The 21,539-nt window shown below is 44.5% G+C and overlaps 1 protein-coding gene and 1 long non-coding RNA gene across 5 annotated transcripts in view; one reads left to right on the top strand and one right to left on the bottom strand.

Annotated features, from left to right (window-relative positions):
- The window catches only part of GALK2 (galactokinase 2), an 89,709-nt gene extending 76,434 nt beyond the window's left edge, over positions 1-13,275 (top strand). For all 3 annotated transcript variants that reach the window (XM_059714650.1, XM_006278158.4, XM_014605983.3), the window contains 2 exons: positions 1,677-1,878; positions 12,738-13,275. In XM_059714650.1, the coding sequence (XP_059570633.1) occupies positions 1,677-1,878; positions 12,738-12,945 (410 nt within the window). In that variant the 3' untranslated portion in view covers positions 12,946-13,275. The remainder of the gene's footprint in view (positions 1-1,676; positions 1,879-12,737) is intronic.
- Positions 13,276-13,350: 75 nt separating this feature from the next.
- Positions 13,351-19,914, bottom strand: LOC132243982 (uncharacterized). Of its 2 annotated transcripts, XR_009455579.1 has the most exons (4): positions 18,945-19,914; positions 16,554-16,628; positions 16,264-16,333; positions 13,351-13,445 (listed from the first exon to the last, which is right to left on the bottom strand). It is a non-coding gene; the product is annotated as an uncharacterized LOC132243982 (long non-coding RNA). The 2 variants fall into 2 exon arrangements; XR_009455578.1 differs by lacking the exon at positions 13,351-13,445 and having other exon boundaries at positions 16,084-16,333.
- Positions 19,915-21,539: the final 1,625 nt, after the last annotated feature.

Here is a 21,539-nt window from a genome sequence, read left to right as displayed (position 1 = left end):
AGATCCATGCTGGAGGTCTCCTTACCACCACTGCCCACCCCAAGCTGCCATGGTGTAGCATGGCAGGGCAGTGTGGGTTCGTGCTGCATAACCCAGCTCTGTGGGGAACAGAGATCTGGGGCAGCGCAGGGCAGACAGCGCCAGTGAGGAGACCCCCGGCGTGGATTTCTGCTTCCAGTGGAGCCAGGTCATGTGGCAGGGACCAGCACTGCGCTGCCATGCAACCTGGCTCTGCAGGGAGTAGAGCTCCGTGCCAGGGGTTTCCTTGCCGCTGCTGCCGGCCCCACACTGCCCCGGATCTCTGCTCCCTGCAGAGCCAGGTTATGCGGCATGGACCCACACTGCCCTGCCATGCGACCTGGCTCCTCAGGGAGCAGGGATCTGTGTCGGGGGTCTCCTTGCCACCACTGCCTACCCCATACAGCCATGCATCACTGGGGAAGTGTGGGGTGGGCAGTGGTGGCGAGGAGACCCCTGGTGTGGATCTTTGCTCCCCAGGGACTTGAGTTACGCAGCAGGCCAGCAGCGTACAGCTGTTTCCCTGCAAGCCCTGCTCTGAAACGCCAACATTTTCGGAAACATTTCTGAAATTTTTTGGATGCCTCTTTTTGTTTTGGAGATTTTTGGAGCCTTCTGTTTCAATTCAGATTTGGTGTTTCCGGCACTGAAATGGCCTGAAACACCTCCGAAATGAAACAGCTGGCAGAATTTCGCATAGCCCTAGTGCGCCTATGCTCAGACTTAAGAAACTTAAAAGCATACAGGTGCAAGCAGGATGGGACCCAAATACAGCATTCAGCTGAACATACAGAAAAGAAAGCTTCTTCATGGCTGGGATACCATAGGAGAGACCTTTCTTCAACCTCCTGAATATGTCCAGCTGGCTTCCGGATTGGTTAGAACTGGTCAAGATTCTGACTCCAACCATTCCTCCTACACTAAAAGACAGAATTGGAATCATCCTCTATCAGTGGATCTGGGTCCCTTAGAACAAAGGAGCCTTCATGATCCAGGAGGCCTTGGCAGTGTCAGGACATATACATTCCCCTATACAGCAAAGAGATGGGCTGTTTGCACTAAGAGTTTTAGTGCTTTTTAAATCAGGTCCATAATTAACTACCACATTAATCCCATTGCTTTACAATGTTGCCTTGAAATCATAATGGACCATCATTTCAGCAGAATCAGGCCCTATACATGTTAATATATACATATTTGTGTGTGTGTTTAATGTCAATTAGAACCAGCTTCAAATGTTTTGCAAATACATTCTTTGAAAGATATTTCCATTCCTCATTACAAATCTTATGGCCTCAAATGGTCAGACCAGTTCTAGTTGCTGTAATGTGATCCTAAAGCACTTTGCAAACTGTTTATATAAAGAGATGGCTTCATTTACCCTACACTTGTTTTATTATAGTCTTCTTGGCACATGCATAAAATTGTCAAAACTAAAATTATAAATACTTTGGTCTTGAGGTTTCCCAGTGTTAAAACAGAGCTTTAACGTAGAAATGTGTTGGTTGTAGCAAAAATCTTTGGTCTCTGGGTTCTAATATAAATTAGAAAATTAAAAATAGCTGAAAAATTTAAAACACTGAAGTTTCCATTGGTTCCTTTTCAGTTAGACATGTGCGCATGGATAATTAACATGGATTATTTTTCACTTTCTTTAGTCACCACCTTTAAATTGTACCAGCGTGCTAAGCATGTGTACAGCGAAGCTGCCAGAGTGCTGGAGTTTAAGAAGATATGTAGTGAGGCACCTGCCAATGCAGTCCAGCTGCTGGGAGAATTAATGAACCAGAGTCATATCAGCTGCAGGGACATGTATGAATGCAGCTGTCCTGAACTGGATCAGCTGGTGGACATCTGCCTGTAAGTCCTGACAGCAATGAAAGTGAACTTCAATTGAGAATATGGTTTGAATTGATGAGAAAATACAACCTCATTAAGCTGTGGTAATTTAAAAATAGTTTCCTTCAGGGACATTTATATGGTCAAATGTTTACCCACTGACATCTGAGTAATGCTTATCAGATGAAGAACATTGTTTATAGGGTTACAGTGGACTGGGGGTTCAGATTGACTGCTCATCAAAATTCTCACAGTCTATTAAACTGACTTTTCCTTGTGAAGATTTCAGAAGAGGTCACTATTAGTTTTCTCATTTGTTATATATTCTATTTATCTTTTCCTTAACAAACCACTGCTGGCCACAATTGCAGTGTATTCTTTAATGTTCTGATGTTGCCTTAAAATCATAATGCAACATCATGAAAAGTCTGGTGCACTTTGACTGAAGTCCTCAAATGGTAGACTACAGACAAATGGTTAAATACTGAGTATGTTTTAGTACAGCTTTTACAAGAACTAACAGAGACAGCTGCCAAAATGTACGGTCATTGTAAAATAACTTGTGCTGGTCTCCTGGTGTTCCTTTATGTTTTGAGGGTTGGAGATCTGGAATGAGGAGCTTTCTAAGCTGGCAGTGGGGTAGGCGCAGCACCTAAAATTCTTTGGGCTGACCCTGATTAGAAAATTCTTGAGGTGAAAACCATGCAAGGAGCTTATTAAACAATGGATGTTAGAGTTGGGGAATTTATTTCACATAGTATTAGCCATAGGTACAAACTGGAACCCAAACCCTGAAGAGCTTATATTCCAAATAAAAAAGGCATTTCAGAAAAGAGATGAGCTGAACCAGAAAACGCAGGCGATCACGTATGCCATCCTGTTATTTTCACGATCTTTATCCATAGTGGAAGATGAGAACTGGTTATTACAGATAATTTACAAGGAAAAATACAATTAACTACATGGTATTTGCGGTTTAGCTTTATCCAGTACTACAGAACCAGCATATTAAACTAAATAGTTTGGTCCCACATAATTTTCATGTGTAACTCACATGTCTAGAGCATCCAGTGCATTGTTAGCAAAGATATCATTGTGCTGATTTTGATCAAAAGTCCCTGGCTATAGGAAGAGTTTAATGAATTCAGTATGGCTGTATGTAATAGTTATCTTAATAGTGGCCTTTGGGATGCATAATGGTTTGGGGTTAAGTAGTTAAACAAAGCTTTATTACCCCATCACGAGGGAAGTGTATAGTTATAATCATATAGTGCCATGGGAGCACCAGACATGGAGAGTTTGCAGGATTTATGTCATGAACTATAGTTTCATTGTCTTTAAAGAACCAAAGTATTCTGTGAGACAGTGTTGTGCAATTTGCACTCTTGCTTTCTAAAGAGCTAGAAACCTCATTGGTTTGAAGATTTCTGTACTGGTAACTACATTTTTCTTGTTAAAGTTCAAATAATACTGGTGTATGGTGACAATACAAATGTCATCAACTGGCAATTTGACACAAGCTTCATCATCCATAAGGTAAGTTATCCTCATATGACTCCCATCCATCAAGACTGTAAATCTGTATTAATTCTCAGGGTATGGAAATACCAGCAATTTATTATGGGGTAAAAAGGGACTGAGTTTTACCATGTGCCTGCCTACATACACACAATAAATAGAAGTGAAACCCGGAAAACCTTCTCTTTCACTGAGGACTAAGCTATCACAGTTTAGCTTCCGCTTACTGTGGAATAAGAACATATACAAGAACAGATGACAGAAATAGGGTAGGGTATAATGGATGGGGCTCTAAGTTTTTTGTATGATGATACCCTTTATACATAAAGGCAGAATGCAGAATAGAGTGGTACTTTACAGGCTAGCTTGTTCAGAGTGGCACAAATTTTTATAGACTATAGCCTACTTTGTCAGATGCTACTTTGTCATTCATGGCAGTTGACAAAGTTGGCTGAAGCCTACAAAAGCTCATGCCTCATGAATGAGTTAGTCTAAGGCAGGGGAAGGCAATTATTTCAGGCGGAGGGCTGCTTACTGAGTTTTGGCAAGCCATTGAGGGCCACGTGACAGGCAGCCAAGAGCAGATAAATATTTATTTTCTCAATTTTTTAGGGGCCCCACAGGCCGGATAGCATGGCCTGGCGGGCCGCATCTGGCCCATGGGCTGCATTTTGCCCACCCCTGGAAGGTGCCAGAATGTTTTGCCTTCCGCCTAACTTCAGACTATCACTAACTACTTCTCTCTCCTTATATATAATGTTAATGAACATAGCTATTTTTTTATGATAGCCTCTATTATGTTCAAAGTGCTTTCCAGGCAGACGAAAACTCACAACTCCAGGAATCTAATTAAAAACTTTAGAACATTTAAAAGATTCTTTCATGTATGAATTATGAGTTCCTAAGGTCCCTGGCAGACATTACACTGAAGACATTATTAACCTGATAATCACATCCTAAATAGTAATCTACCACATGTTCAAAACAGAAAACCAACCACAAAATTATCCCACAAAAATGTGTAATATTTTAGGGGCTGGTTTCCATTGTGCCTTAAATTGAACATGCGGTAGGGTCTCCACCATGCAGCCTGAAGCCAGCTGCATGGCGAGGCTTGGCTGACAGTTCCCCCATGCCAGCAGGCTGACAGCCATGTGGTGCAGCCCTTCATGGGGTTGTATCCTGCTGTTTTCAGGGTGCTAATTCAAGGGGACCTCATCAGGTGGGCTGAGGTGCCAGATCATGGGGAGTCACAGAGCTCCCCATAATCCAGCAGACTACCTTGTGCTACAACTCCCAGAGACCTGCATGCCAAGGTACTTGACACATGCCAGCCACAAGGACCCTGGATCCCCATGTACCAGGATGTTTAAAAACCGCATGTGCAGCTGAGCTGCACACAAGGTTTTCTAACGTGCATTTCGTTCTGGGAAAAGCCCAATTGTAGTCCTATCTGATTATCAATCCCAGCCCTGGGACTATACCAAGATCTTGAAATGGCAGTTTGTCAGTCCCAGTCCCTGGACTACACCAGTTCCCACCACATTGCAAACACCCAGCTTTCAACTTGATGGTGCAGGGGGTGTCTGAGATTGTGATCCTGGGATCCCCCCGCATTGGCAAGTAGTAATAGCAGAATTAGGATCTGATTCCCAATCCCAAAACTGTACCTGTTGCCATGCACATGTGACATGGCAGGATGTGTGACTGTTGGGATCAGATCTCATCGTGCCATTAAATGAACCACTTGTGCCAGGTACCTGAGATGCAGCAGAGGAAGGATTGATACCTATTTGAAAGTTTGATAGTAGTTTAATACATTTTTATTTCTTTATAAGAGAAAAAACCCTGCATCTAACACACTATCCACATGCTGTTTATTGTTTATGCTATGGCTGACTGCATAATGGGATCAGCTTATTATACCAACTCAAACAATGGGACGATTCCAATGTAGCTGGCCAAGGCAGCTAAAGGGGAACTGATAGCCACTTTATCAGACAACCGTGCTGGTTGAAGGCTCCCAACGCTGCTGGCGTTCACTATTCTTTGTTATGAAAATACTCTGGCTGCAATCTTGACCAGTACTAGACATAGGCAGCCAGTTCTGTAACTGTTGCTGAAGAAGATAGAAGGAAAATATTAACATGAAGAACTGCTGTATTTTAAGTCAAATATATTACCAAATAGACAGCAGTAGGGAAGAGAAAATGAGCTGTGTAGCAGAAGGCATAGCCACACTGCAGGCTGCAGCATAGTACAGACACTAGCTCAGGTATCAGAAGTAGTCTAGCCAGGGCCACCTGGAGCTCAGTGTGATTAAAAAGCATGGAACTCCTTGGCCAGGGACAAGCATGTTGCTTTTGTAGCAGTACAAAAGTAGACTGGTATAGAGATCCAGACAGACATGCAGACCTCTCAGCTAGAACACTACATTGTTGTTGGCAGTCCCTCCATATGAAGAGGATCATTTTCCAGTAAATAATGTTATTGGTGAGTCCAGAGATGACTGTGTGAGGAAAGAGAAGAACCCTAGGGAAGTAAATTGGTCCCACCTGAATTGCAAAGAACTCCGCAGGGCTCATTCTTCACCCAGTGTTTCAGGAGGGGAGGAGGAGTCAGCTGGAACTCTAGGAGACCCGGGGCAGGCAAAGCCAGAAGCCGGAAGTGGCTGACTCAGGCAGAGAGACGGCAGGGGTAGCCGAAGGCACTGAGAAAGCAACAGAGACCGGGTTTAAGAGAAGCAGGTCTGCGGAGGAAGCTGCCGGGGGAGAGAACCCTGAAGGAAATGCCGGGAGAGAAACTAAAACTGCCATGGGGCAATTAGAAGGTACTGTAAAGACATTAATAGCAGGGCTGAAGAAAAAGGGTAACATAAAGTTAGGAATATAAGGGCAGGAAAAGCGCCAGTTTGTTTTCATTCTCCTTTTTGTTAGAGTGAGAGGGAAGTCCTCCCAGATCGATAGTGCGTTTACAGCTATTGGGACAACAGGCCAGTAAAAGAACTGGCTAGGATTAATGGCAGGTCTGTACAAAGCTCTAAGCCAGGTGAAGTACAACCAGACCCATCTGAGCTATTGATTGGCCAGACCTAGAGACCTACAGAGCATTTTGTACTGCTTGGAGGCAGTTTGTCTAGACTACTGGATTAACACCTGGTAGAACGGGTGAGGGTGTAGGGGTTGGTGGAGCCCTCACTACACTAAGACAGATTTCAAGAGCGACAGTGTCAAAACCCACACGCCCCGGCTTTCTATTTTCTCCCATAACAAGAAGTCGTGACAGGAGAGATCATGGACGTGTGGGAGAGTCCAGCAAGATGTCACGGTGGACTTCAGCCCACTAGCCAAGATGCTAAAACTGTCTTGGTGCAGAAGACAGAGTAAGAAAGAGAAAGAGAAAACAAGGTGATGAGCACCAGATGAGCACCAGAGACTGACGAAAACATAGACCGGTAGAGACAAGCCTCTACCCCAGATAGGGCCAAGGTTTTGGGGTGAAAGCCCGCCATTGGACAGACTGAAGAGGCTGATCTGAGATCTGTATATTTGACTGCAGACATGGCAAATAGTTATGAGAGAAGGAAGAGGATTCCAGTGATGTCAGGTCACAGCTTTTCCCATCAGTCTCCCTCACTGGTCCTCCTCCATAATAAGACAAGTTTGCTCAAAATGTTTGAGACCTTGTCATACATCACACTGCCATCAGGGATGATTCAGTGCTCAAGTGTCGCAGGTATTGATGTTAACGTCACATGTCTTCAGACTGGCCTTCAAGGTGGAATCTCTTTTTTTGCCCATCTCTAGAGCGGTGTTCAACAGAGCTGGTGCTGTATAAACATGGTTTCAATGCTGGTGGTGTTTTCTTGAGATAGAATGCTGTCATTTATCTTTCTGTTCTCCCAACTGATATGGGGGATTTTCCAAAGACATTGCTGATGGTAACATTCTAAGGCTTTTAGGTGTTTACAGTATGTCATCCAAGATTTGCATTCATACAACAGGGTAGGAATGATAACAGCCTGGTAGATGAGATGTTTGGTTTGCATCCTGATGCCATAATTACTGAAGACACGATTTTGGAGACATCTAAAGGTAACACTGGCAGCTTTTAGCCAATGTTGAATATTATCTATGTTTTACTTTTTGGGAAAGGTGGCTACCCAGGTAGGGGAAATGCTCAAAGTATTTTGGTTTTCATATAGTTGACAGTGAGTCCAAGCATTGCATATGCTTTACAGAAACAATCAAGAATGACCTGGAGCTCTTTAACTACTGGGCACACACAATACAATCACCAGCATATTGAAGACCAGTTATGGAAGAAAAATCTCTTTAACATCAACCAGTTACCTGTCCATGAGATGCTGGATGCTGACTCCAGATGGAAATCTATCAGCAATGAGATGTGGAATAGCTGTGATATTAATAGAAAAGAGTGCTGGTGCAAGCACACATCCTTGCTTGATTCCAGTTCTAATAGTGAAGGGGTCTGTCTTCTCAGCTGGAGTGGTACCCAATTACTGTGAAGGCATTCTGCATTGTGTTTTCCAGCCACGGGGTGAGAGGGCGTTGTTCAGCCTTGCACCTCTGCTCCCTGCCACCCATGGTGGGGTGGGGGAGGCAGCAATGGAGGGAAGCCTGTTAATGAACCTGATCACTGACAGCCTTGTGCCTCCTGCAGAGCACAGTGAGCAGAGCTGTAGCCCTACAGGATCAGGCTATCAGTGAGCACAGGCCTGGGACAGAGTTCACCTGTGGTGAGCAAAGCTGCAGCCCCCTCTTCCTCCCCCAACAGCAGTTCTGTCCACTGTGGGGAAGCCCAGTTCTGCATTTATTGACAGCCCAGTCCCAGGGGAGTGGGCAACTTGGGGAGCAGACAGGCTGGGTACATTTCTGCCATTTTTATAGTGCTGCAGGAAGTGTGCATGTCTGTGCCCCCACTTTTGTAGTGCTACAAGGGCCCATAGATAGATAGATAGATAGATAGATAGATAGATATGTCTGTCTGTCTGTCTGTCTGTCCTTGGCCTCTGCTGCCAGAGGTAGAATGCCTCCGTATGTGAATGAGGTTACTTACAGCTCTGCAATGCACTGCAGCCTGAAGTGTGGCTGTACCTGTAGAATCCAGAGGAAGAGGGCACTTAGGTGCAGGCAAGGGACTAGGATTTTATTATATGAAATTAAAATTAATCAAAACATTTCATTTCCATAGATCAAGCTGTAACAATGAGTGGAAACACAATATGTGCTCAAGCTACAGCAGATTTATTTCTAAATTACCAACAAAAGGAACCATATATGATGCCATAAGAATAGTTAAAGACTGAATTTTTCATAAAGGTGATTTATGAGAGTATGTCCATTGCAAGGAACAAATGCGTTATTTGTTCACTAGTCATTCCAGTTTTATGCCACACAGAATATATTTTAATTAAGAAATATTAACATGCTTCATTTTCTTTGGGGTTTGACATTCCTGAAGCGTAGAGAGCGCTTTGATAGATATTTTATTACCTACTGCTGATTGTCAGAATTGACTGACATAGACTTTTATTTGACAGCCAAAAGTGACTTGGGATTTTTGGTGCCTCCATTTGTGGGTGCTTTACAGGGACCTGATTTTCAAAAGCACTGAGCATCCAGTCTTGGAAAAGACCCTCTCAAAGGATCTCAAATTGGATGCTCAAAATATTAGCACCTAAAATTACTAGCTGTTCTTGAAAAGTTTGGCTGATGTGACTAAGCTGAGACCAACTGTTTTGTAATTTAAATTCTTTACTTACAATCATATGCAGCTGCCAGGTAATTAAAAAAAATCTTTCCAAAAATACATTCCATAGCATTGCCTATGTCTATGGCATTCTCTTGCTTGCAAAGTATAAACTGCAAAGAATAATGTACATATCCAGATGTTTTCAGTTTTGCCTAAGTCTTTATGTTTTACTATATGCTCCCTGCCAAGAACAAAAGAGATCCATATTGGCTGTGGTTTGGAGGGCTGAAATGTTTAGCCACTGGTTAGTCAACATTTTTTGCAGTTTCTGTCTATCTCATTTTAGTAATGGCCATTTTCTCCATTAGATCTTTAAAACAGATGGAACATATAATACAAGGAGTATATGAAGAGATTTAGAGCATATCTATATTACAACACCAGCATGCCTGGGCCAGGATATTCCTGAGCACATCCCTCTTCCCCTAGCAACTGCTTGCACACTCCACTAGCAGTGTGCCAATGAGACTACTTCAGGGGTGTCCTCAGACACTCCTGTCAAGCTCACTGGACACTGAAGTCTTGAGGGCAGCTCCACCCACATATTTTTAGCGTAAAGTATGTAAGCAGGTGCAGGTAGGTGGGTGCACATTTGGAAATGTTCTAACCAGGACGTGCTACCACTGTGGCAAAGGCATACTCTTAGGTGTGCACGTTCCATTGAAAGTGACTCACATGTAAGCTCCTAAATCCCTTTTGTGCTTTTGAGTATTAGCCAGATGTAGCATCAGAGAGCAGCCAAATCCTGCAACTTAATAAATGATTGGTGATTTCCCTAAAGCCCCAGCATATGAGTTTCTCAGCTTCATTAAAAAAAAAAAGAAGAAGGTCATAACCCTTGTAGTGAAGGGTGAGTCAAGTACAATCCAAAAGAACCCCAAATACATATATTTTAAAATCACATCAGCAGTCACGGGTGCTCAGCCTCTCTGAAAACTAGGGCACTTGTGATGTGTCTAATCCACTGCTGACGCAGTCTTGGCGCACAGTGGCTTCGGCTCTTGCTATTTTTTTTTAATTATATTTTATAACATTTTAAGAAATGACTAAGTAAAAAGAGACATCTGATGTGACCACAGAGAACTATGAAATCCAAAAAGGGTCAGAACAATTCTGACGATATTTCAGTGATTTCCAGAGTCAAAAGCCAACATTTTATCTGAAATATAAAACTTAAATATGGAGTAACATGCCAAGTGAATTCAAGTGGTTGATTTAGCTGCCTCAGGGCACTGGATTGGGTCTGATGAAATCAATGGCAGTCTTTCCATTGTTGGCTGGATTGGATCCTGCTTTTGAGGTCCTTGCTCACAAGGATGAGGGTGTAAAACACAGAACAAGACAAAAGTGCACACAAGCAAGAACAAATCAAATAGTGATAGGAAATAATGCAGGAGGTTAGACTCTTAGAGTCCCTTCTAACCCTCTGATTCTTTTCTGTGATTCTAGCACACTTACAATGGGGCCCAGATTCAGAAAAGCACTTCTAGTTGGAAAAAGGACTTGCCCATATGTTCCAATTGAGCATGTTTAAAGTGAACCATACAGGTAACTGCTAAGCCTGTGTGAAGCGGCTAGTATTTGCTTCAGATTCAGATTCAGCTGATTTGGGGGACAGTGATTCAATTCAGTGATTTGAATCACTGCCCCAAATCGATTCGGCCAAATCTGATTCGGAGATTCGGCTGCTGCTGAATCAGCCGAATCTCCAAATCAGACAGGCACCATCCCCGACCTGCTGTCAATGGCTGCCCCCCCTAGCCCCAGCTTCTGGCTCCTTTGAAAAAAAGCCCCCAGTCACAAGCCCCCTGACCCCTGCCCACTCTCCCAGCCCCCACATGGCTGCCCCACCTGCCCCAGCTCCCGGCCCTTTAAAAAAAACCCAAAGAAACCCTGAACTCACAGGCTCCTGCCAGGCGGGGAGGCGATCCCCACTTCCCCCCACTGTCCCGTGCTGCCTGGGAGACTCTGCCATGAGCCCCCAGAAGCCACAAGGCCACTACAGGAGCTGGTGAGTCCAGGGCTTGTTTGTTTGTTTTTAAAGGGCCAGGAGCTGAGGCATGCAGGGCAGCCATGGCAGGGGGGCTGAGAGAGCAGGTGGGGGTTGGGGCTCGTGGCAGAGCTCCCCCCCATGCAGCATGGGGCAGCAGAGATTATTCCCCCGCCTGGCAGCACCCAGTGACTAAGGGTTTTTTTTTAAACAACCAGGAGCTGGGGCAGGTGGGCAGCCATGGGGGGACTGGGGGAGCGGGCAGTCCTCTAGCCCCCCTCCCCCGCCCCCTACTTAGCAGCATGGAGTCTGGGTCCAGCTCCCTGCTGCAGTGAGCGGGGCGGGACTGCCCGAATTGTTGAAGCTCTCTGAATCTTTTCCGAATCAATTTGGAGAGCTTCGAATATATTTGGACCTTTTAATTAGCTGGGGTCATCTAGACCCAGCACTCTTTCCTGCTTATGCAGGGGGTCAGACTTGATGATCTATTGAGGTCCCTTCCGACCCTAACATCTATGAATCTACGAATCTATGAATTGGTCCCTTGATTTGATTCAGATTTGGAGATTTGGCCACCGAATTGGGCAGATTCTCCTCTTGAATTGAATCAGCACCTGAAGCTTCACACAGCCCTAGTAACTGCACCCGAGTCAAGAAATAAAATCCTAGTACCTTAAGAGGCTGTGCATATGAAAAGTGGCCAGAAATTATTCAACATCAATGATCCTTGTCCTTTGAGATGTTACTAACATCATGTCCATTTTCTCTGCTTACAGCCACATTCTAGGGCTGGGGAACCTCACAGATCCACCTTGTTGCAGAAGCGTATCAAAATAAGTGATCCATAATTTGGGTTAGAGACATCCTGAGAATAGGCTTTCTGATAAATGTCCCAGTTCATTCTACTCTAAGCTGGGTTAGACATGTCAGAAGAGGTATCTAATACCAGGTATAATCCTCCTATTATTGGATCTGGCTGAAGGCAGGGTGTGCAGAAGAGAAGAAAATTTTGTTTTTAAGGTAGAGCAGATCACACAGGGGCTGGGGAATGGGACTCTGTCTGACTTTCTGGGGAATTTTTCAGTATCCTTTTGTTTCCTTGCTGGCACTGCATACAGTTCTGCAGAAGCCCATGAATCTTCAGAATATTTTAGATCTGTCTCAGAAGAGCAAAGCCATGGCAAGCTACCAGTGCCAGACATGAACATGGCTTGCATGAAGCTTGGACAATTTGTTCAAAAGGTTCTCCTGTTTTATTTTTGCCACATCATATTGCTAATATATTTTTCCCCTCTGCTGTGCTTTAGCCTATAAAAGAGCTGATCCCCAAGCATCTAAAAGAGGCTTAGTTTTGCTGTTCATGGTAACAACTATATTGGTCAAGCTGCCAGAAGATCTTTGTCCAAATCATTCACTGCAAAGAGCTGAAATTGCTCCTAGACAAGTGTGCCTTACACAGCTGTTGAATTTAATAAGAAAAACATGCATATTGAGTCCTGCATTCACATGCACTCTGTAAGCATTGTATGTCTGACACGTTATCTTTTTGAATTTTGGCTTATCATTCCTGAAATGGTTTTTTTTATTATTATTTTAGGCAGTTTGGGGCCATAGGGTCACGCCTGACTGGAGCAGGATGGGGCGGCTGCACTGTGTCAATGGTGCCTACTGACAAGCTGACTTCTTTCCTAAAAAATGTGGAACAAGCTTATTACAAAACTGATGACCAAAGGTTAGCGCTGGAGAATAATAGCCTGTTTGCTACCAAGCCTGGAGGTGGAGCTTTGGTTTTACTCGAGGCCTAAAGAACATAAAAATTTGAAAGAAACTATGTAGGGCATTTGGGAACTGGCAGGACTTCCCATGCCACAGTAAATTAATCCCTTTTCTGTTTTAGATTAAAATGAGCAGTTGCTATTATCAAGATACATTTCTAAAGAAACAATTAAAAGAGCTGTCTTAGGCTTTACAATGTATTTTTCCAACCTAAAAATCTCTCCCCAGCTAATAGTATCCTAAATGCTTATTTCTCTGTGGATTGTATCATGTATACATTGATTTGGTGAAACATACCGATTTGAAAAATTGAAATGAACAAGGCAGACAATTAAAATAAAGATGCATACTTTTCTTAATGAATCTTTCTTTTCTACCAACATAGAGGTAAGTGGCAGTTAATTGAGCTGTGTCATTGCATAAACCCAGATATGTCACCCCTTATCTCAGACCTGTTTTAATGCTGGGGTTTATTCATTTCTTCTAGCACGGGAATCAGGCTGCTGGATTTTTTTTTAATTGTTGATTCCTATGAAAATAAGACCAAACTGAATTACACAGAATTTACTATAGAAGTTTTAATGTTCTGCAATCTAAATAAGCAACGTTGTGCTATTATTTATTGCTATAAGATTGAATAAGTACCTACATCAGGGGTGGGCAAAATATGGCCTGTGGGCCAGATCCAGCCTGCAAAGGGAGTTTATACAGCCTGTAGCAGGTCTCTTGGCTCCACCTGGCCCAGGCTTGTGTGGGGGCAGCCTGGGCCATGGCACATGCAGCTGGTCCCACCACTCCCAGATATGCAGTGGGGTTGGGGCTAGCCTCTGCTAGAGTGGCAGACTCTGCTTCCCAGTATCCCCAGCAGCAGCAGCTCCTTCTAGTTGCCACTGCCAGACCCAGCTCTGCTTCCCAGGCACCCTGGCCCACCCACGCCACACCCACTGCCGGGGGCACTGAACAGAGTGGGTAGATGGGGTCTACATGGAGACCAGCCTGGGACCCCCTCTGGCAAGGTGCATTCATCTGAGTGGATGGGATGAGGCCATGGGTGGGTGGGGATCAGTGTCCAGGAGCAGGACAGGCAGCTGTGGCTGGGGCAGTGACAGCATGGGGCTGATGACATTGTGACTGGATTAAGCCACTCCACACTGCTTGGCCATGCTGCCTGCAGCCATGTTGTACTGCAGCTGCCCATGTGTACCTGTGTTGGGGCAGAAGCCAGGTCGTGGGCATGCACTCTGCCTTCGTCCCAGGTTGGGCCAGTCACGATCTGCTGTGCAGGGAGTGGATCACAGCTCTGCCCTGGGCCCCATGCTGTCACTGCCTTGCAATCCTGATCCTGGTCACAGTCCTGGCCTTGCCTGCCTGTCTTGCTCCTGGACACTGCTCCCCACCCACCTGCAGCCCCATCCCATCCATTCAGCCAAGCATGCCCTGGCCACTTAGGAAGTTTTGATGAGCTGTTGCAAGTGGTGAGGATGGGGGTGCTGACATGAACCTGCAACAGCTCACCAAAACTTACTAAGTGGCCCTCCAGCCCAAGTAATTGCCCACCCCTGCCCTATAGGCTGTAATCAAGCATCAAAACCCCATTGTTTTAATTGGTGAAATGACAGCCCAGCTCTGAGCTTACTATAGCTGCTATTCAGAATGTATTTAACAGACATTGAGGCAATGGCAATATGAAGAAGCTAAACCATGGCTTTTCTGGTTTCTTGACCAAAGCAGATGACCATAAGTACCATAAACAGAAGTCAAGAGCGCCGCTCTATTTATAATTCCCATTTTGCACTGTGTAACTTTTTCAGAAATTTGCCTTCTGAATTCTACATTTTTCCTGCTTGATTTTAGTGCAAAGGCGGCATGTTTGGAAGATTCAACAGAATCTGTAATATTTTTGAAAGCACACGAAACTGTGCTTTCCTGTAACTCACTAACAAATGATCAAGTGGACATTATAGTGCTTGGACTACTAAAAAACAAGTCATCTATTAAACTTGATACGTGTTTACAGAAATCTGTCAAGTAAAAATGCCACAAGAGCTTGAGACCTCTTGGCCATTTACAGAACTTAATTTTTTGTTATTTTTTTTAAATGTCCATTGAGAGAAAAGTTTTCACACAAGCACTTAAATAAAACGCAGCATTGATATGGGGCAGGTCTCACCCAGATAGATTAGGAAGTGTCCTTCCCCCAGACCTGGGCCTCCAAGCTGCAATATTAATAACAATCTAACAATCATGCAGATCGCATCCAATCTCCTGTCTAAGGAAAATGGTTGTGGCTTCACACAGCCCTGGATTTGAATGTACCAGCCTGGCCCACTCATTCCTCAGACTGGTGAGGAAGGAGCCTTGGGAAGCTCTACCCACCAGTGTACAACTTTTATCCCCTGGTCCATCGTAGTGGATCCTCATCAGAGGTCTTGCAGCTGCACGACCATGAAGGGTGGGGAAGACTTTTCCCCTGTACCCAACTCTCTAGAGATATGTGTGAATGTCAGAAGAGATGGACAATACATTACCCAGGCTGTCTTGGTCAAAAGTGATTTCTCAGGTCCTGTTCATTCGGTGTAGACCATGTGCCAGAAATGAATACAGCAGATGGCCAAGGACCAGCACAGGCTATCAGACCTTTTGGGGAGTCTCCCAGGGAATATGTAATGTCAGCATAACCAACAGAAAAATAGCTCTGCTTTTTTGAGGAGAGGAGGTGCAAAAAGAGAAGAAAGCGAAACAGAGAACACTAAAGATCAGGGAAATCGGCTGACAGACAGGTCTGGGCAGCTGGGGGAATAAGGCAGGTGGAGGAGGAAGAAAAGAAGAAAGAAAGTGAAAGGAAAGGAAAGTGCTAACAGCTGCCAATAAGAATAAAAAAAGCAAACCTCCCCAGGAAGGTTCTAAGCTTGATATAGGCCTCCTGTATGACCACCTGTGTATGCTAATGGGTTACATGCTATTAATATGGAGCAGATGTGCAGATTTTCATCAAGACCTGCAAACAGATATGTAAAAATCAGTGGATGGCAGGCAGGGATCTCCCAGATCTGCAAGTCAGGCACAGAAATCTAAGAAAGAACTTGGCTTTTGATTTCCAAATGACTTATCTTTGCTTTTATTCTCCATGTCACTCTTATCTGATCTCAGGCATTATGTTTGGCAGATGCTTATTATTTATTCTCCCTTTACAAGCATATTCAACTCAGAGTACAGTTAACTATCCATATCCTGCTTTTGAAATACCTTGATTCTAGATTATACACCCAGTTCATCTGAAAATCATTTTTATTGCAGAAGGAAAATAGAGAGGTTGTATTTAGTATTATATCCATTTAAATACATACCAATTCATTCATTAACATATCTGTGCTGAGCCTTAGTTCAGTGGGGTGCATGGACTTGTTCTCTATCAGTCTAGGAACAAAATAAACCAGTTTTTATTAGCAACATTTTTGTTTAGGTGCAGCAGGACATGCTTTATAGTCTCTGAATATCCCCAAATGTGGAGACACGTTTCTCAGGGAATATCAAGGTATGTTAAGTTTCAGAACTGTGCTCTCTGTAATTGAAAATGAAAATGCTCATGGGGAACTAATGAGAAATCTTAAGGTAATTTAAAAGGGTGAATGCAAACCTTTGAAACTGCTGGTCAGTTTTTTTTCTTTGCTGTTTTATTTCTTCAATTGCTTCTTTATGCTTGTTCTGCTGTCTGCAAAGCCAAAATTCAATATGTAAACATATTATACTTCAGCGAGCAATCCAAACTACTCAGAGTTTACACACAAAAAGGCACTCAAGCATTTTTAGGCAGTCACAAAAAAAATGTCCTCCCAAATAAAGAAAAATGAAGCAACCTTGCAGCTTTGTTTTGCCTGTGAAGAAGTAGTAACAGAAAAACTAAAAACCTTCAGAGTGACATCAAACAGTATATACTTAAGCAACAAGTAGTGGTAATACTGCTGCAAAACAGTTAAAGCAAGACTTTGGTCTGGAAGCAAGTTCCTAAAGTACGGGGACTCCTCCAGCTTTCCAAACAAGGTGGTAAGGCTTTCTAGATTTGTGATTTCTTAAATAATATATTGTCTTAGGTTTCTTCTGACTACAGTTGAGAAAAAGCATTTTCTGCCCTTTTCTGGAAAAAGCATCCAATGTAGCATACTCCTTTCATGTACTTTGCTTAAAAAAAAGCACTGTGAACCTTTCTAAAAGCATATAGAATGGAGATACTGCCAGGTTTTTAATAGCAGCAGCATTGCTTGGTGCCATATTAATGTTCTGTATCATCTTAGTTCTACTGACAAGTTATTCTCCAGCTCATTGTTTTTACATCATGTAAATGTGGGACTGTTCTTTTTCTCCTTTGGAATAATTTGCTTCAGTGGGAGGGTATCAGGACCATGTTTTTGAAATTTACTGTGTGTGTGAACTCAGTAGGCAATAATTATTTACAGAATATCAGAAGGAATGGTTGGGTCTGGGCAGGCATTCATCTGGTGTCAGAGAGTATGGGCAGATGTTCATTCAGAGCACCAAGAATTTCCTGGAAATTTGCAGCACCATGAAAACATAACAAGAAATGCATATGCAGACATCCAAATGCCTGATCAGCCGAAGCACCACAGAGCCTGGTGAAAGCCCATACTGCCTGTGGGCCCAGTGTGCCATGATCCCAGTGTGCTTTGTAGAGGCCCCTGTCTCTGGATGTTCCTGAAGTCAGCCAAGTGCAGAGGAAAGTGCTGATTGGCCGGCTGTCCAGGGAACCACACCCATGAAGGACTCCTCCTTCCTTTTCCCCTTCCCTCCCCCCCACACTAGGGATGCAGGGCCACAACATGCCTGGTCCATTTCCACTGCTAAAGGCTCATCAATTTCACTTCCAGCAAGCAATGGCTTCTGATCCAAGAGCACCACAGGTTCAGTGCCATTGTACTTCTCCTGGCAGAGTCAAAGCCTGCCACCACTTCTTCAAAGAGCTCATTCAGTCCCTGTGAAGGCTGAAGCACAGCACCGTGTATGACCACACAGACATGACTGAGGCCCTGGTCACATGGTCTCTGATTTACCAACCAGCTTGGCTTAGGCAAGTCCCCAGTGGTAAAGATGGTTCAGGAGGTATATCCAGCAGGTTCTTGCACAGTGATTCATTAGCCTCATCAACCCATGGGAGATCATCAGTGGGAGAAGGGCTCTGACACTCCCTCCACTTCAGGCAGGGCAGCTCCAGGGACTCCCCTTCATCCCACTGATGGGCATTCCAAATTACAACAGCCAGTGACTACTAAACACACTTGCACCATTCTGCCCTCGAATACCATTGCCCCACCGAGCTCTGACACTCCCTGTGCTTTAGTGAAGATGCTGAAGAGTCTCCCCTTCACCCTGGCTATGGCATTTCCCAGTTGCCAAGAACTAACTAACACACAAGCTCAACCACCCTCAAGTTCTTGCTTGGTGCCCTTCCTTGGCTTATAGATAAATATCAAAGATGCTACCATCAGAGGATTGGATATTTTGTGTACAGCAGCAGGGTTTGGGAGGTAGATTCATGCTGCTGTTTTTTGGACAGGATGATTTTATCCAGTTCACCAAAAAACCCCAGCAAATCTGTATAGTGACCTGTGAACCCAGTTCCACCTCCCAGGGGCAGTAGAGTTCATGATTGATAGACACCCTCAAACTGGGGGATGTAGGGGAAAGGAGAGGGGTGTGGAGAAGCAAAGCTTCCTCGGATGCTGGAGGACTGAGTCATGCCTTGTGGTGCTATGCATGATGGTATAGGCATTACCTGTGGTTCTAGAATTTGCTGCACTGCTAAGAAACTGCTGTTGGAAGAAGCTAATGTTGTGTCATGTATCAGCCATTTTTTTCCTGCAAAAAACCACTTGAATGGCTATACTCTTATAGTTTATGGTGCTAAAAGACTGTACATCTCACTATAAATGTAACCCCTGTCCACAGCCCTAGTATCCATAGCATAGTATCACTGTAAAACCCCTATGTATTTTACAAACTGCTTTAAACTTACACAGTATAATCCTCCTGGAATTCCTTTCTGAGCCTTTGTCTCTCTTTAATAACATCTCGATAAGTTGGAGCAACTGGCGTGCTGCTATTTCAGTCAAGTGAAAAGATCTATGTTTTCAGACATTTGGGGAAATTAATTGGTATGCTAAATCCCAATCAAGCATACATAAAGGAAAGCCAAAGAAAGTCACAGCCAAAACAATAGTCAATTGAGATCTGCATTGTCATAAAAGAGGCACTGTAACAACAGAACTATAACTGTTACTAGTACTGAATTAACACTTATCACAAATATATATGAATGAAATATCTCATATCTATGAGATGGTCAAGTGAAATGAGCTGTAAAAAGGATTTCTACTAAAAAATCAGAAGACAAACACAGATTAAGATTTAGCATTATTTGTGCTGTAAAGCAGGTGGAATATTACATTACAGATTAAATGTTAATTTCAAAACAGTTTCAGGCCCAGTTAATAGTTGGCTGGCTCAGGATAGACAACAATACCAGAGGGAATGAAGTATCATAACTGAAAATTGTTTTCTGTGATACAATTTTACTAATCCAGATTGAACAATATTCCCCTATGTATTGGGTTGTCAGACAAGCCTAGGCAGCCAATCATCCATTCAGAACCCTACAACCTCAGCTTTTGTGTTTGAGGCAGACTTGCCTCTTAATCTGATTTTGAAAGTATATTACCCTTAAACCAAAAACAAATCATCATCTCTATCCCTGATCTTAGCCCTCTGCTTCTAGGCATTTGTTAGAAACCAGTTTTCAGGGAATGATGTTCCAGTTTTCTGAAGTCTATATTAGGGATGTCAAACAATCAAAAAATGTGATTGCGATTAGTTGCATTATTAAAAAAATTAGCCACAATTAATTGCGATTTAATTGCACAGCTAAAAACTCAAAATTATGCACAGAAGAACTCAAAATTATGCACAATTATGCAGGTACTTTCTTTGGTTGGGGGGTTGTGTGTGGGGTGTGTGTGTTGGGGGGGAATTTATGAAGGTATAGGGAGCTGTGGGTGTGTTTGTGGGGTTGGCGCCCAGGAAGGGGGGTCCCCACACACCCTGGCAGGATGCGGGGTACTGTAGGTCAGGAGTGAGGGGTAGCAACAGGGCTGGTGGGGCTGTGGCTTAGGAGTGAGGGGTAGACAGACACACACACAGACAGCACCCAGCAGGTAAGTCTGTGGAGCAGGAGGGACAGAGGGCAAGGGAAGGGCAGGAAAGCAGATCGAGGCCCCCATAGTGAGGGAGGGAGTGGGGCAGGGGCAGGTACTGGGGTCAATGGGGCCCCGGGGTCAAGGTGGGTCATGGGATGTAGCCACAGATGGCTTGTCCAGGGGCATGGTGGGGTGCCACTCCCTGCCGCTGCGTGCACCCCAAGGGAGGCACATGCCCCCCTGGATTTGTGTACAGGGTGGAGGTGGGGTGCCTGCTGCAGGCTGGGGCACTGCACCTGCTGCCTTTGCCCTGGGAGCCATGTGCTGGCCACACTGCACACCCTGCCCACCCGGCAGCAGGAGGCACAACATGGTGTTGCGTGACTCCTGGGGCAACAACAGCAGGGTCCAGAGCTTCAGCTCACAGTGGGCAGCCCACCTCTGTCCTGCGCACAAATCTGGGGGGCACATGCCTGTCATGCCTCCCAAGGGTGTGTGCAGTAGTGGGGAGCCACGCCCTACCCATGCACCTGCCCCGGCCCCAAGGCCCCATTCACTCCAGCGCTTGCCACTTCCCCACCCCATCCCTTACTGTGGGGGCCTCAATCTACCCCCTTCCCCCACTGCAGCCACCCAGAGCCCACCCCCAGGCTGCACTGCGGCCCTCTGAGCTGCCACTGTTGTCCCACTGGGTGGCCCGGAGGTGGTGGAGTGGAGCCCAGGCATGGACTCCAAAACCATGTTAACACAGAAAAAAAATGCAAGAACTGATTAACGTATTAATCATGCACATTAACTGTGATTAATTGACAGCCCTAATCTATATATCTAGACCAGTGATTCTCAACCAGGGTGCCATGGTACCCTGGGTTGCATGCCGTGAGATGAATTTAAGGGTACTATAGGGTATCACTCAATATTAGCACTGTTAAGTGTGCTGACACCTACACATGATTCATAAAATAAACCCAGAGATTTCAAATAGGAAGCCATAGTGTCAAAAACATTCTGACCTACTGTGGTCTTTCCAAGTTCTCTGCAATAAAAGCACTGTTCTATTTTTGTTCCTGTAGCATGCTGCTGGCTTAGAGAGACTTGGAGCAATCTGCTACACATCAGGCTATAGCACTCTGCAGGCTGGCAAGGACCACATCCCAGCTGCAGGCAGTCAGAAGTGATTAGAGGCTGCCTAGGACGACTGGGCTAGTTGATACAGATAATTGGCTGGCCACAGAAAGTTAAAAGCTTCCAAAAGAAGGGAGCCAAGGGAAGAGACAGCTAGAGAAAGGGAAGATTCTGAGGCGAGGAACTGCAGCATAGAGCAGAAGTAGCTTTCTCTGGGCCTGGGAATAGACCAGAGGGTGAGAGAGAAGGCTAGAAGCAGCAGTGCCACAGAGTTAATGTTTAATCCCACAAAG

This window comes from Alligator mississippiensis, chromosome 11 (assembly GCF_030867095.1).
Source record: "Alligator mississippiensis isolate rAllMis1 chromosome 11, rAllMis1, whole genome shotgun sequence".
NCBI lineage: Eukaryota > Metazoa > Chordata > Crocodylia > Alligatoridae > Alligator > Alligator mississippiensis.
This window is presented reverse-complemented; position numbering and strand designations above follow the sequence as displayed.